General features: G+C 40.0%; 1 protein-coding gene across 1 annotated transcript in view; it reads left to right on the forward strand.

Annotated features, from left to right (window-relative positions):
• The first annotated feature begins 258 nt into the window (after positions 1 to 258).
• The window catches only part of OTUD4 (OTU deubiquitinase 4), a 48,079-nt gene continuing 35,898 nt past the window's right edge, over positions 259 to 12,439 (forward strand). The window contains 3 exon segments of the mRNA XM_017881527.1: positions 259 to 281; positions 3,980 to 4,063; positions 7,054 to 7,104. Coding sequence (XP_017737016.1) covers positions 4,016 to 4,063; positions 7,054 to 7,104 — 99 coding nt within the window. The 5' untranslated portion in view covers positions 259 to 281; positions 3,980 to 4,015.

Raw genomic sequence — 12,439 nt, forward strand, 5'->3', positions numbered from 1 at the left:
GCCCATATTTATTACGTACTGTCAGACCTAGCAAGAGTTTGGTAAGCAAGGAGGTAGAAATAAATGGCGGTAAGGGAAGCTTGGAATTTACTTGGATTTGAGTTATCTGAGTCCTAGTTTATATTGAAGCAGAAAGGTGTGCCTGATTTCCGTAATGCATACTTGGTGGCCTTGATTATACAGATTATACAGAAGCCTCTCTGTTATTGTAGTGGGATCTCTGTTTTTAACTGGAAAGGGGGCAAGAGCTAGTTTACACTAAGAACTGTTTGTTACATCGGGTAACACATTATATTGTGTTTTGTAGTGGGGCTTAGGTTAGGCATAAGGGACTACCCTTCCCAGTTACGTGACTTCGTTTTAGTCTGATGAGCTTAGCTCAAGACCTTGAATTTTGGGAGAAGTTCAGTTATTCAGTAGACTACAGGTATAGCCATCATCACTAAAGGCAAAGTGTGTGTGTGGGAAAGAGGAAGTAATACCAACGTCAGGCTTCCCTTTTAAAATAAGTACCAAGGATTTATATTTTTGCCAACAATTTCTTCTATAAAATCACAAATATTCATCATTTCTAAGAAGGAATCAGAGTAAATAATCTAAGTGGCAGTTTTTAAAGAGGGGAGGAGACTTGAGTTAGAATTTTGGTCTTTCTGTCCGAATTATCTGATTTAGATAGGCCATTTCCTTTTTACACTTGTGGATTTGGGCCTGCCGGAGGCCTGACCTGAATCAGCTCCACAGCCATGGAGCTAAAAATAGGGCACTCTTAGAGGACTTGCTAAAACAGTGTCTCAGCCTTTCCCAGTATTTATCACTATCTTGTCCCAAGTAAAAATGGGAAAGCCTTCTTGTTTGCTTTCATGTATATATTAATTTGCAGAGGTATTTGTCATATTACTTTAATTCTTCCGGAGTGTTCTCAACCTTGCACAATAATTTACATTTTAAAAAGTTGTCATTTAACCTTGCTTTTCTTGCAGTGCTTGACTTTGTAAATTACCAGCACTCTCACACTTTATAGAAGTTGCTAAGAGTTCTGCTTCTGAGCAAGGGGTTCAGATAGATTGTATGTGCCATAATCTTTGTTAAAAGAGGAGAAGAACCAATAAATATGCCTACCATTGTTTTTGATTGAAAATAAGCTTTACTAACTTAGTTTGCCACCTGTTGCTAGGTAAATGGCTTTAAGACTAGCTCCACTTTGCTAATGGCAGAGGAAAGCCCTATCAGATGACACTGTGGTTTATTTATACTAATAATACCTTGATTCATAATAGTGTCTAACATGGCTTCTGTGAAAGAAGTGTTGCTAAATGTCATTTGTTGAATTGGCAAAAAAAAATTCTTTTTTTTTTTTTGAGACAGAGTCTTGCTCTGTCGCCCAGGCTGGAGTGCAGTGGCACGATCTCGGCTCACTGCAAGCTCTGCCTCCCGGGTTCACGCCATTCTCCTCCCTCAGCCTCCTGAGTAGCTGGGACTACAGGCACCTGCTACTGTGCCCGGCTAATTTTTTTTTGTATTTTTTTTTTAGTAGAGATGGGGTTTCACTGTGTTAGCCAGGTTGGTCTCAATCTCCTGACCTTGTGATCCACCCGCCTCGGCCTCCCAAAGTGCTGGAATTACAGGTGTGAGCCACTATGCCCGGCTGGCAAAAAAACTCTTTGGTGGTTATTTTTATATATAGATAGTTCTTTTGGTCACGGACTCTTAGAATGTATACGAATACAGTTTAATCGTGTCTGAGAATAGTAGTGAAGATAGAATCGGTTAAACTGAAAACCAGTTATTACAATGAAAACAAACTAATTGCTAACCTCAATAGGTGCATCTTCGGTGTATCTCAGTGTAATAGGACATACTAGGCATCCAGGCAGTTGTGCCGGTTCTGTGGGTATAAATGAGCCTGGTTGTTACCAGGAGAGCTGTAGAATGCACAGCTGGAGCCTCCCTTTTCCCAAATTCTCTACTCACACTAAACGTAAAGGGAGAACCACTCAGTTGGATCTGTAACTTTTTTTTCTTTTTTTTCTTGAAACAGTCTCACTCTGTCACTCAGGCCGGAGTGCCGTGACGCCATCTCGGCTCACTGCAACCTCTGCCTCCCGGTTTCAAGCGATTCTCCTGCCTCAGCCTCCCAAGTAGCTGGGACTACAGGCATGCACCACCACACCTGGCTAATTTTTTTATTTTTTATTTTTTTAGTAGAGATGAGGTTTTACCATGTTGGCCAGGCTAGTCTTGAACTCCTGACCTCAGGTGATCCACCCTCCTTTGCCTCCCAAAGTGCTAGGATTACAGGTGTGAGCCACTGTGCCCGGCCAGGATCTGTAACTCTTAAAGCTACTTTCTATTAATATAAATTCTTAAGAGATCTTGATGGTAGTTTGAAATGTGTTATTTTAAGTGTGTGTGTGTGTGTGTGTGTGTGTGTGTGTGTGTGTGTGTGTTTAAGCTATAACCCTTTAGAGTACAGGAATATCTTTCAGATACCTAGTAATAGAAAAGAATTTTAATCTCCTTTAAGCATGTTAAAGAATTGGGAGCTAGGCCTGGGCGCGGTGACTCATGCCTGTAATCCCAGCACTTTGAGAGGCTGAGGCTGGTAGGTCACCTGAGGTCAGGAGTTTGAGACCACCCTGGCCAACATCGTGAAACCTTGTTTCTACTAAAAATACAAAAATTAGCCGGACATGGCAGCACCTATAATCCAGCTACTCAGGAAGCTGAGGCAGGACAATCACTTGAACCTGTGAGGCAGAGGTTGCGGTGAACCGAGATTGCACCACTGTACTCCAGCCTGGGCGGACAGAGAAAGACTCTGGGGGGAAGAAAAAAGTTGGGAGCTAGCTAGAAGGAAGCATTGGATAAGAAATAGTTGTTTCAGGCTGGGTGCGGTGGCTCATGCCTGTAATCCCAGCACATTGAGAGGTTGAGGTGGGTGGATCGCGATATCAGGAGTTTGAGACCAGCCTGGCCAAGATGGTGAAACCCTGTCTCTACTAAAAATACAAAAATTAGCCAAGCTCTGTGGTGGGTGCCTGTAATCCCAGCTACTCAGGAGGCTGAGGTAGAAGAATTGCTTGAACCCGGGGGGCGGAGGTTGCAGTGAGCCGAGATTGTGCCACTGCACTCTAACCTGGGCAACAGAGCAAGACTTCGTCTCAAAAAAAAAAAAATAATTGTTTCAGTTCACCGTTTTAGAATATTGGTAAAAGACCACATGCCAGTAAGTTATCTTTTTGTTGAACTGGTTGTTTAATAGAAGAAAATGAAAACTACAGAGTGAGAGGATCTGGATCATACTTTGTAGGTTGGTACTTTACAATTTGGGCATAAAAACAAATCCCAAACCTCTTGGGATGACATCACACAACATTTTTGCACCCCTTGTGCTGCCTACTTGTATGTTCTTCCTTGTCTTGTAAGCTTGATCACCAGGGAAAGAATGAGTGCCTTAATTTTTCTGAAACCATAGTGGACTTAAATTTTTATATAGAGCGTCTAAGTGGATTCAGAATTAATGGGAAAAATAAATCGGCCTTTTACAGGCTGAAAGCTTCAAAATACATTCCTACTGAAGTTGCCAGTTTATCTTTTTCAATATGTATAGGATGAGGTTGAGCGTGGCATAGCATGGATTTTGTTAGCTCTTCTTTGTGAAGAGTGAAGTTATTGTGGAGGGATGGCCAAGGGAAGAGAGCATCCTAAATTTGCAAAAATGTCCTACAGGAGAAAGGCTTTTGAAAATTCTTTTCAAAATTTGGCTTAAGAAGTAGTATTGTTTGTATATGTCATGTTTTTGCTGTGCTTGGTTAGAAGAAGAGGTAGGAATGAATAAAGATACCGAAATTTTAGAAAGGGAAATGGAGGAAGACTGATAATCTATTGGTTGTCAGATTATTTTGGGTGTAAAAGAAGACATTAGGTTCTAACTTTTAACTGAATGCTTAATAGTGTGTTTGTTGCCTTTTGTTTTTAGGTATTGCACTCTCAGTCTCGCCATGTTGAAGTCAGAATGGCCTGTATTCACTATCTTCGAGAGAACAGAGAGAAATTTGAAGCGGTAACTTGTAATTTCAAACATGTAATGGTGTCTTGACTTGGATTTACATTTTGGCTTTTAGAAGTGTTCTAGTAGAAATTTCATAGGCTGGATCTTAATGCAGGTTATGAAAATAACACATAAAAAAACTTCTCTATTGAACTTAATCTAGTTATTCAGTTACGTTATTTTCTAGGCTATTTTATGTTTTGCATTTATTTGGACATGTAGAAAGCTACTATGATGGATAAGACGTTGAGCTGTGGGGGATGAAAAGATGACCTGGACAAGGCTCTTGCATACTAAGAGTGGGCGTTGTCTGACATGGTCAGGGAATTGGGGGTGTTGTGATTAATAGTGGTTTCTGTGATTGGCAACTCCCTATAAATTAAAAAAAAAAAATTCAGGCCAGGCATGGTGGCTCACGCCTGTAATCCCAGTACTTTGGGAGGTGAGGAGTTCAAGACTGGCTTGGCCAACATGGCAAAACCCTGTGTCTACTAAAAATACAAAAGAAATTAGCTGGGTGTGGTGGCCCATGCCTGTAGTCCCAGCTACTCTTGAGGCTGAGGCACGAGGATTGCTTGAACCCAGGAGGCAGAGGTTGCAGTGAGCCGAGTTGTGCTGCTCCACCACAGCCTGGGTGACAGAGTGAGACTGTCTCAAAAAAAAAAAAAAAAAAAAAAAAAAAAAAAAAAAAAAAAAAAATTCAGACTTGCAGTGTAAAAAATACGCCGAGTGTAAGTAATGCTGAACGCTTAATTTTATCAGAAGGCATTTATAGGTTTTTAATTTTCAGGGTTCAATGTGAACTCACATATCAGAACACTGTAATTATGTAAGTAGTGATTAATAGTTAATAAAATGTTGTGTAACAGCTTAATACAATTTTTTCGGTAGTATGTGAAATAAGATACCACAGTGACCTGTTCTCATTTTACATTCAAAGTCTTATAGGATTTATTACTTACTGGTTTGAAGACCTAGAATTATGTAACCTGACAACTTTGGATGTTGTTTCCCCCAGTTGACTGGTAGAGAACATTGATATAATACTTTACAAATGATAGGCTTGAAACCTTGTTTTATTAAAAAAAACTGGTAACTCAGAGGCTAGATAAGAGAGTACAAAGGTTACAAAGGTGTGGTAGAGAAGGGAAGTGGGGAGGTGGAGTGGTCTTTAAATTAATTCTTATTAATCATTGGCCCCAGAGGGTAAAACTGTTGATAATAATGGACATTGCTAACATTGGTTGAGGTGCTTACTATGTGCCAGGCATTAAGATTAAGTGCTTTGCGTATATTTTTTTAGTCCATATAATTTTTTTTTTTTTTTTTTGAGATGGAATCTCACTCTGTTGCCCAAGCTGGAGTGCAGTGGCGTGATCTCGGCTCACTGCAAGCTCTGCCTCCCAGGTTCATGCCATTCTCCTGTCTCAGCCTCTAAAGTAGCTGGGACTACAGGTGCCCGCCACCACCACGCCAGACTAATTTTTTTGTATTTTTATTAGAGACAGGCTTTCACCATATTAGCCAGGATGGTCTCAATCTTCTGACCTCGTGATCCACCCGCCCTGGCCTCCCAAAGTGCTAGGATTACAGGCATGAGCCACCGCTCCCGGCCTTAGTCCATATAATCTTTTGAGGTATGATCAGAGGTTGAAAGTTCCATGGGGAAAAGTTTCACTTTCTGTATACGAAAGTTCAAGCAGTTTCATTTGTCCAGAATTGGAAAGAGATACTGTAGAAAGGATTATGCCTTGTTATGACATTGTTCAGCCATGGCATAGATGGACACTTTCTGCCCAGAAAGAAGACTCTCAAATAGGATGCAGGCTTGCGTCAGAATTCTGCACTCTCTTGTAACTTTAAATGGTTCTGTGTTTTTTTTTTTTTCCTTAGACCTATAATCATCTAATATAGAACAGTAGCCCTTGATTGGTGGGCTCTTTAATATATATGGCTCTTTTATTATAAATATGTTTTGAAATTTAAGATTTTTTGGCAATTTGACATATAATCTATAAAAGAATCTCAATCTTAAAATCCAAGGGTGCTTAAAAGATTTTTATAGACTAGGGAGTATACTTTAATGTCTTTAAGTATATTACTTTGCTAAATCAACTGGGACTGTAATTTAAATGCAATTGAATTTGGTGGTTCAACGAATGACATTTGGAGATTTCTCAAATGAGTGCGATTGCTATGAAAGAAACGTAAGAAAGGTTGGGTTATTACACAGCTTGAATAAACTCTGTATTTATGTCAAAGTAACAATGAAGCAAGCTGTATTAGAAAAATCCTGTTGATGCTTCAAAATATTTTTAGCCTTACTAGTTCTCATCGCTCTTTCTAGTATCACTGAACTGAGAGACAATGAGTACTCTTATCTGTATTGTTAAGCTATACTATTTCTTAGCCAGTAAGTCAGCCTTTGTTTTATTCCCTTCCACACACTGGCCACTACCAAGTTAAAGAACTGCTTTCATTATATAATTTCTCAGTTCAGAATGTCACCTGCAGTGGCCTTGAATGGCCTTTCCCATCTAGCCTGTAAGTCCTTCCTGGGCTCAAGGCCCTCTGTAAATATGCCCCCATTTGGGTTCTTCTCCCCCTCAGTTCCACAACAGGTTGTCCTGCTCCAGCTGGGCAGATTGCTTGTCTTCCCAACACAGTGTTCCTCTTTCTCCTCATGCCACATTGGCCCTCTCTGTAGAGTATCAGCTGCCTGTTGCCATCCAGATCCTGTCCAGTATTCATCTTGAGTCACTTTTCTTTCAGGGAACCTTTCCTGACAAAATTTCCTTCTTTACATTCTTTTGCATGTTTGTGGTCTTTAGTGATTGCTATATGTTTTCATAATTAGATTATGTACATATTTTCAAATAATACTGAGGTATTTTAGGTTTATGTACAAACAGTAATTCACAGTGAATGTTGTTTACACAGTGAAGCGGTTAACTTTTGACATATATCTTAGATGACATTTCTAATAGATTTATTTTTTGCAGTTTATAGAAGGATCATTTGAAGAATATTTAAAGCGTTTGGAAAATCCACAGGTATGTCACAATCTTCTAGTATATTTCTATTTTTATATATCCAAATAATGTATTTAAAATTCATTAAAATGGAAGATTACTATTACAGTGTATAGAGAAGTGTAAAAGGCTGAAATAATACTGGGGTGATGATTTTCAGAATGCTACGTTGGTGTCTGTGTAACCTTGGACAGGGTGAAGTTTGATTTCTCTCTTTTTTTTTTTTTTTTTTGAGACAGAGTCTCGCTTCTCGCCCAGGCTGGAGTGCAGTGGCCGGATCTCAGCTCACTACAAGCTCCACCTCCTGGGTTTACGCCATTCTCCTGCCTCAGCCTCCCGAGTGGCTGGGACTAGAGGCGCCTGCCACCTTGTCCGGCTAGTTTTTTGTATTTTTTAGTAGAGACGGGGTTTCACTGGGTTAGCCAGGATGGATTTCTCTCTTTTTTTTTTGAGATGGAATCTCACTTTGTTGCCAGGCTGGAGTGCATGGCACGATCTTGGCTCACTGCAGCCTCTGCCTCCCAGGTTCAAGCAGTTCTCCTCCCAAGTATCTGGGACTGCAGGTGCGCACCACCATGCCCAGCTAATTGTTTTATTTTTAGTATAGATGGGGTTTCACCCATCTATACCATTGGCCAGGATGGTCTCGATCTCTTGACATCGTGATCTGCCTGCCTCGGCCTCTCAAAGTGCTGGGATTACAGGTGTGAGCCACGACACCCAGCCTGCAAAGTTTTTCTTTCCAGGCAACTGAGAAGGCGGAGTTCTTTCTTTCTTTCTTTTTTTTTTTTTTTAATTATACTTTAAGTTCTAGGGTACATGTGCACAACATGCAGATTTGTTACATATGTATACATGTGCCATGTTGGTGTGCTGCGCCCATTAACTTGTCATTTACGTTAGGTATATCTCCTAATGCTATCCTTCCCCCCTTCCCCACCCCATGACAGGCCCCGTGTGTGATGTTCCCCTCTCTGTGTCCAAGTGTTCTCATTGTTCAATTCCCACCTATGAGTGAGAACATGCGGTGTTTGGNTAAGTTCTAGGGTACATGTGCACAACATGCAGATTTGTTACATATGTATACATGTGCCATGTTGGTGTGCTGCGCCCATTAACTTGTCATTTACGTTAGGTATATCTCCTAATGCTATCCTTCCCCCCTTCCCCCACCCCATGACAGGCCCCGTGTGTGATGTTCCCCTCTCTGTGTCCAAGTGTTCTCATTGTTCAATTCCCACCTATGAGTGAGAACATGCGGTGTTTGGTTTTTTGTCCTTGCAATAGTTTCCTGAGAATGATGGTTTCCAGCTTCATCCATGTCCCTGCAAAGGACATGAACTCATCCTTTTTTATGGCTGCATAGTATTCCATGGTGTATATGTGCCACATTTTCTTAATCCAGTCTATCATTGATGGATATTTGGGTTGGTTCCAAGTCTTCGCTATTGTGAATAGTGAGAAGGTAGAATTCTTTCATGCAGGTTCCTATCTCCATGATCATCTCGTAAAGAGGGAAGAGACTGTTGAGACAGAAAAGGATAGCATTTACCTACCAACTCCTGCTGCTATACTTTTTCAGTCACGATGTTAAAAGGATTTTCTTAATTTTTTTCTGTTTACAAAACTAACATTCTCACTGTAAAAATCCAGATACCTTGGAATGCCATTTAGAATGTTAAGGTAAAAATAACATTGGCAAAGAAGAAAGCTAAGAAAGTTAAGGAGTAAAGGGAATGTAATATAGGAACCAAGGGTGTTTGATTGATGACTGGTGTATCCATTTGGTTGCCTAACACTAATTTGAGTGCTTGTTATGGGCCAAGAATTCCTAGTCACCCTAGGGATGCAGAGATAACGTAGATGACAAAAAAGTTTCCCTATCATAGGAAAGAAGGTCAATACAAGCTGGAAAAGTGGATTTGTCAAAAGAGTTATATAGATGTGACGCCGTAGGCATTCAAAGTGTTATTTCTAGCTGGGTAGACAAAGCAACACTTTGAGAGTGAGTTTGTATTTGAAGTCTGAATAGATTCTAAATAGGAAATGCCTGGGCCGAAGGGCATTCCAGTCAGTGAAAACTGTGAGCAAGGCAGATTCAGAAAACAGTTCAGATTGTGTGGAGCGTTGAGCATGTGAAGGTAAGAAGCAGTGAGAAAGGAGTTGGAAGGCAGGTTGGGGCCAAACTGTGGGAGAGCCTTCAGTGTTAGGATCAATGGTTTGGAGCTTATGCTTTAGACCCGTGTTTCTCAAAGTGTGATCTGTAGTTTATCTGTATCAAAATCACTTGATGTGCATATGAAAATGCAAATTCCCTGGCCCCTATTCCAGACCTGAATCGGGGCCTCTGGGCCTGGGGCCTAGGCGTCAGGCATTGGGAAGCCATATAAGGTTTTGGGGGAAGTCAGAGTAGTGGTTACCCTATCTAAAATTGTAATTCTCAGCTTCCAACACATTCCCTGTATCACTCTCTGCTTTATTTTTCTCTGTAGTGCTTATACCATTTAATGTACTGTGTATTTCGTTTGTCGTCTTCCTACTTGAATTAAGCTCCATGAACACGGAGTTCTGTATGTTTTGTTCACTGCTATGTTCCTGAGCTGAGGAATTTTGTTGACTGAAGGGTTGGATGGCATTTTGATGACTGAATGGATAGATGAAAGAATATTGTGTAAAAATAGTTTGAGGTGGATGGGATCACAGGCGGAAAGACCCATTTTAAAATAGTTTAAAAGTATTTAATATGGAAAATGCTCACATATATTAAGTGTCAAAAGGAACAAGTATTACTCTGGTTTTGGAGACAAATACCATTGAAGGCTTTTTCTCTAAATCCAGTCCTGAATATATTTTTATGTAATTCTGAAACTGAATTTTGCCAATATACTGTGATCACATATGCATTTTCCTGAGGTTTGCATTTTTCTTAGTTTATAAGCCTCTTTGAAGGCAGGCATTGTGTGTATGTTTTTATTGCTTTGGAATTCTCATAGTTACCTTTAAGTTTGGGGTTCCTAATTCATGATCAGTTTGTCTGTGCAGAATGAGTGTTAAGTCCACGTCACATTATATGTAACAGATAGGGAAAATAAACACCAGAATATTAACCGTTGTTATCTCCAGGTGGCAAGTATTATACGTGATTTTTTTTTTTTTTTTTTATTTCCTTTAAAAAAAATGTAAAATGACAAAGGCCATTTATTACTTTGTATTAGGAAAAACCACACAGTGTTGTTTCACAATAATTTCTGTGCAGCAGGTCAGGCTGTTGGACTATGAGAATTTGAGCTAGGCTAGGCATAATGGGAATGAAGAGAAGGGGACAGAGGGAGGAAATGAAGCAGTGAACTGAACAGAGACGGATTTGATTTGAGGTTGTGGGAAAGGAAGGTGTTAATGTTGGTCTGGTTTAGAACACGTGGGACAGGTTGTACCTCTTCCTCACGGTGGAGACTGGCCAGGTTTCTTTCTGATAAACACAAGACTTCTTAGGATCTCCCCAGTCTGATCAAACCTCTTCTTGAGATGTCTTAGGTATCTTCTGAACAGTTGTTTCTTTTTTGTTACTAGCAACAAATATTTATAAATCTTCATTCTTATTTTTTTGCTCTCCTGGGCTGGGCACAGTGGTTTGTGCCCCTAATCCCAACACTATAGGAGGCAGAGGTGGGCGGGTCACTTGAGGTCAGAAGTTCATGATGGTGAAACCCCATCTCTACCAAAAATACAAAAAAATTAACCGGGTGTGGTGGCGTGCACCTGTGGTCCCAGCTACTCAGGAGGCCAAGGCAGGAGAATTGGCTCGAACCTGGGACGCGGAGGTTGCAGTGAGCTGAGATTGTGCCACTGCATTCCAGCCTGGGCACCAAGGTGAGACTCCATCTCAAAAAATAAATAAATTTTTTTGCTTTCCTGATACGTGGCTGTATAAAATGAAAACAGAAACCATTTGGCGGATAGTTGATGGATAAACTCAGTTGCTTCATCCAGTTCTCAGAGAAAGAATCTTTTTCCTCTTAAAATAATAAGTAACAGTGGAGCATTTTGAAAGGTACCTCAGACTTGTGCAAGAATATGTTTTTGTCTGCTTTGAGGTCAAATTGACATACAATGAAATTAATCACTTTTAAATGTACGATTTGATGAGATTTGACAAATGTATACACTTATGTAACCACCACTACAAACATCATAAAGGACATTTCCATCACTCCAAAAGTTTCCTTTTGCCTTTTGCAGTTAATTCCCTTCCCCTGTCCCCTGGGTCCTGGCAAGCACTGATTTGCTTTCTAAGTTTTGCCATTTCTAGATACATGTAAATGGAATGATAGAGTTTGTAGTCTTATGTATTTGGTTTCTTTAACTTAGCCTATTGGAAACACTAAAATTCATTCATGCATTTAGCAGTAGTTCCTTTTTATTGAAGAAGAATAGTCTGTGTATGTATCTATCACAAGCTATGTATACATTTACCAGTTGATATTTAAGTTCTTTACAGTTTTGTATTGTTAAAATTGAAGCTGCTAGGCCAGACGCGGTGGCTCACGCCTGGTAATCCCAGCACTTTGGGAGGCCGAGGCGGGTGGATCACGAGGTCAGAAGATGGAGACCATCCTGGCTAACACGGTGAAACCCCGTCTCTACTAAAAAACAAAAAAAAAAACAAAAAAACCCAAAAAATTAGCCGGGTGTGGTGGCAGTCGCCTATGGTCCCAGCTACTCGGGAGGCTGAGGCAGGAGAATGGCGTGAACCCAGGAGGCGGAGCTTGCAGTGAGCCGAGATCGTGCCACTGCACTCCAGCCTAGGTGACAGAACAAGACTCTGTCTCAAAAAAAAAAAAAAAAAAAAAAAAATTGAGGCTGCTGTGAACAATTGCTTATAAATCTTTGTGTAGACATGTGTTTTCTTTTTTCTTGGATTAATACCTTAGAGCAAAATTGCTGGGTCATCTGGTAAACTACATTTTTAAGAGAAACTGCCAAACTTTTCGAAGTGACTGTACCATTTTGCTTTCTGTTCAGCAATATTATGAGAATTTCAGGTTCTCCACATATTTTGCCAGCACTCTTTGTGATTTAACTTGAATTTTTCTAATGATGTTGAGCATCTTTTCATGTGCTTATTTGTCATCCATCTAATTTTGTTGGTGAAATGTCTTTTCATAGGTTTTTGCCCATTTTTTAATTGCTGCTGTTCTTACTGAATTTTACTAGTTCTTTATACTGGATATAAGTCCTGTATTGGATGTACATTTTACAAATACATTCTTCTAATTTGTATTTTGGCTTTCCATTTTCTTTTCTTTTTTTTTTTAATTTTTTATTTATTTTTTTTTTTTTTTTTTTTTGAGGCAGA

The sequence above is a fragment of the Rhinopithecus bieti genome, unplaced genomic scaffold (genome assembly GCF_001698545.2).
Source record: "Rhinopithecus bieti isolate Rb0 unplaced genomic scaffold, ASM169854v2 scaffold_12478, whole genome shotgun sequence".
Taxonomy (NCBI): Eukaryota; Metazoa; Chordata; class Mammalia; order Primates; family Cercopithecidae; genus Rhinopithecus; species Rhinopithecus bieti.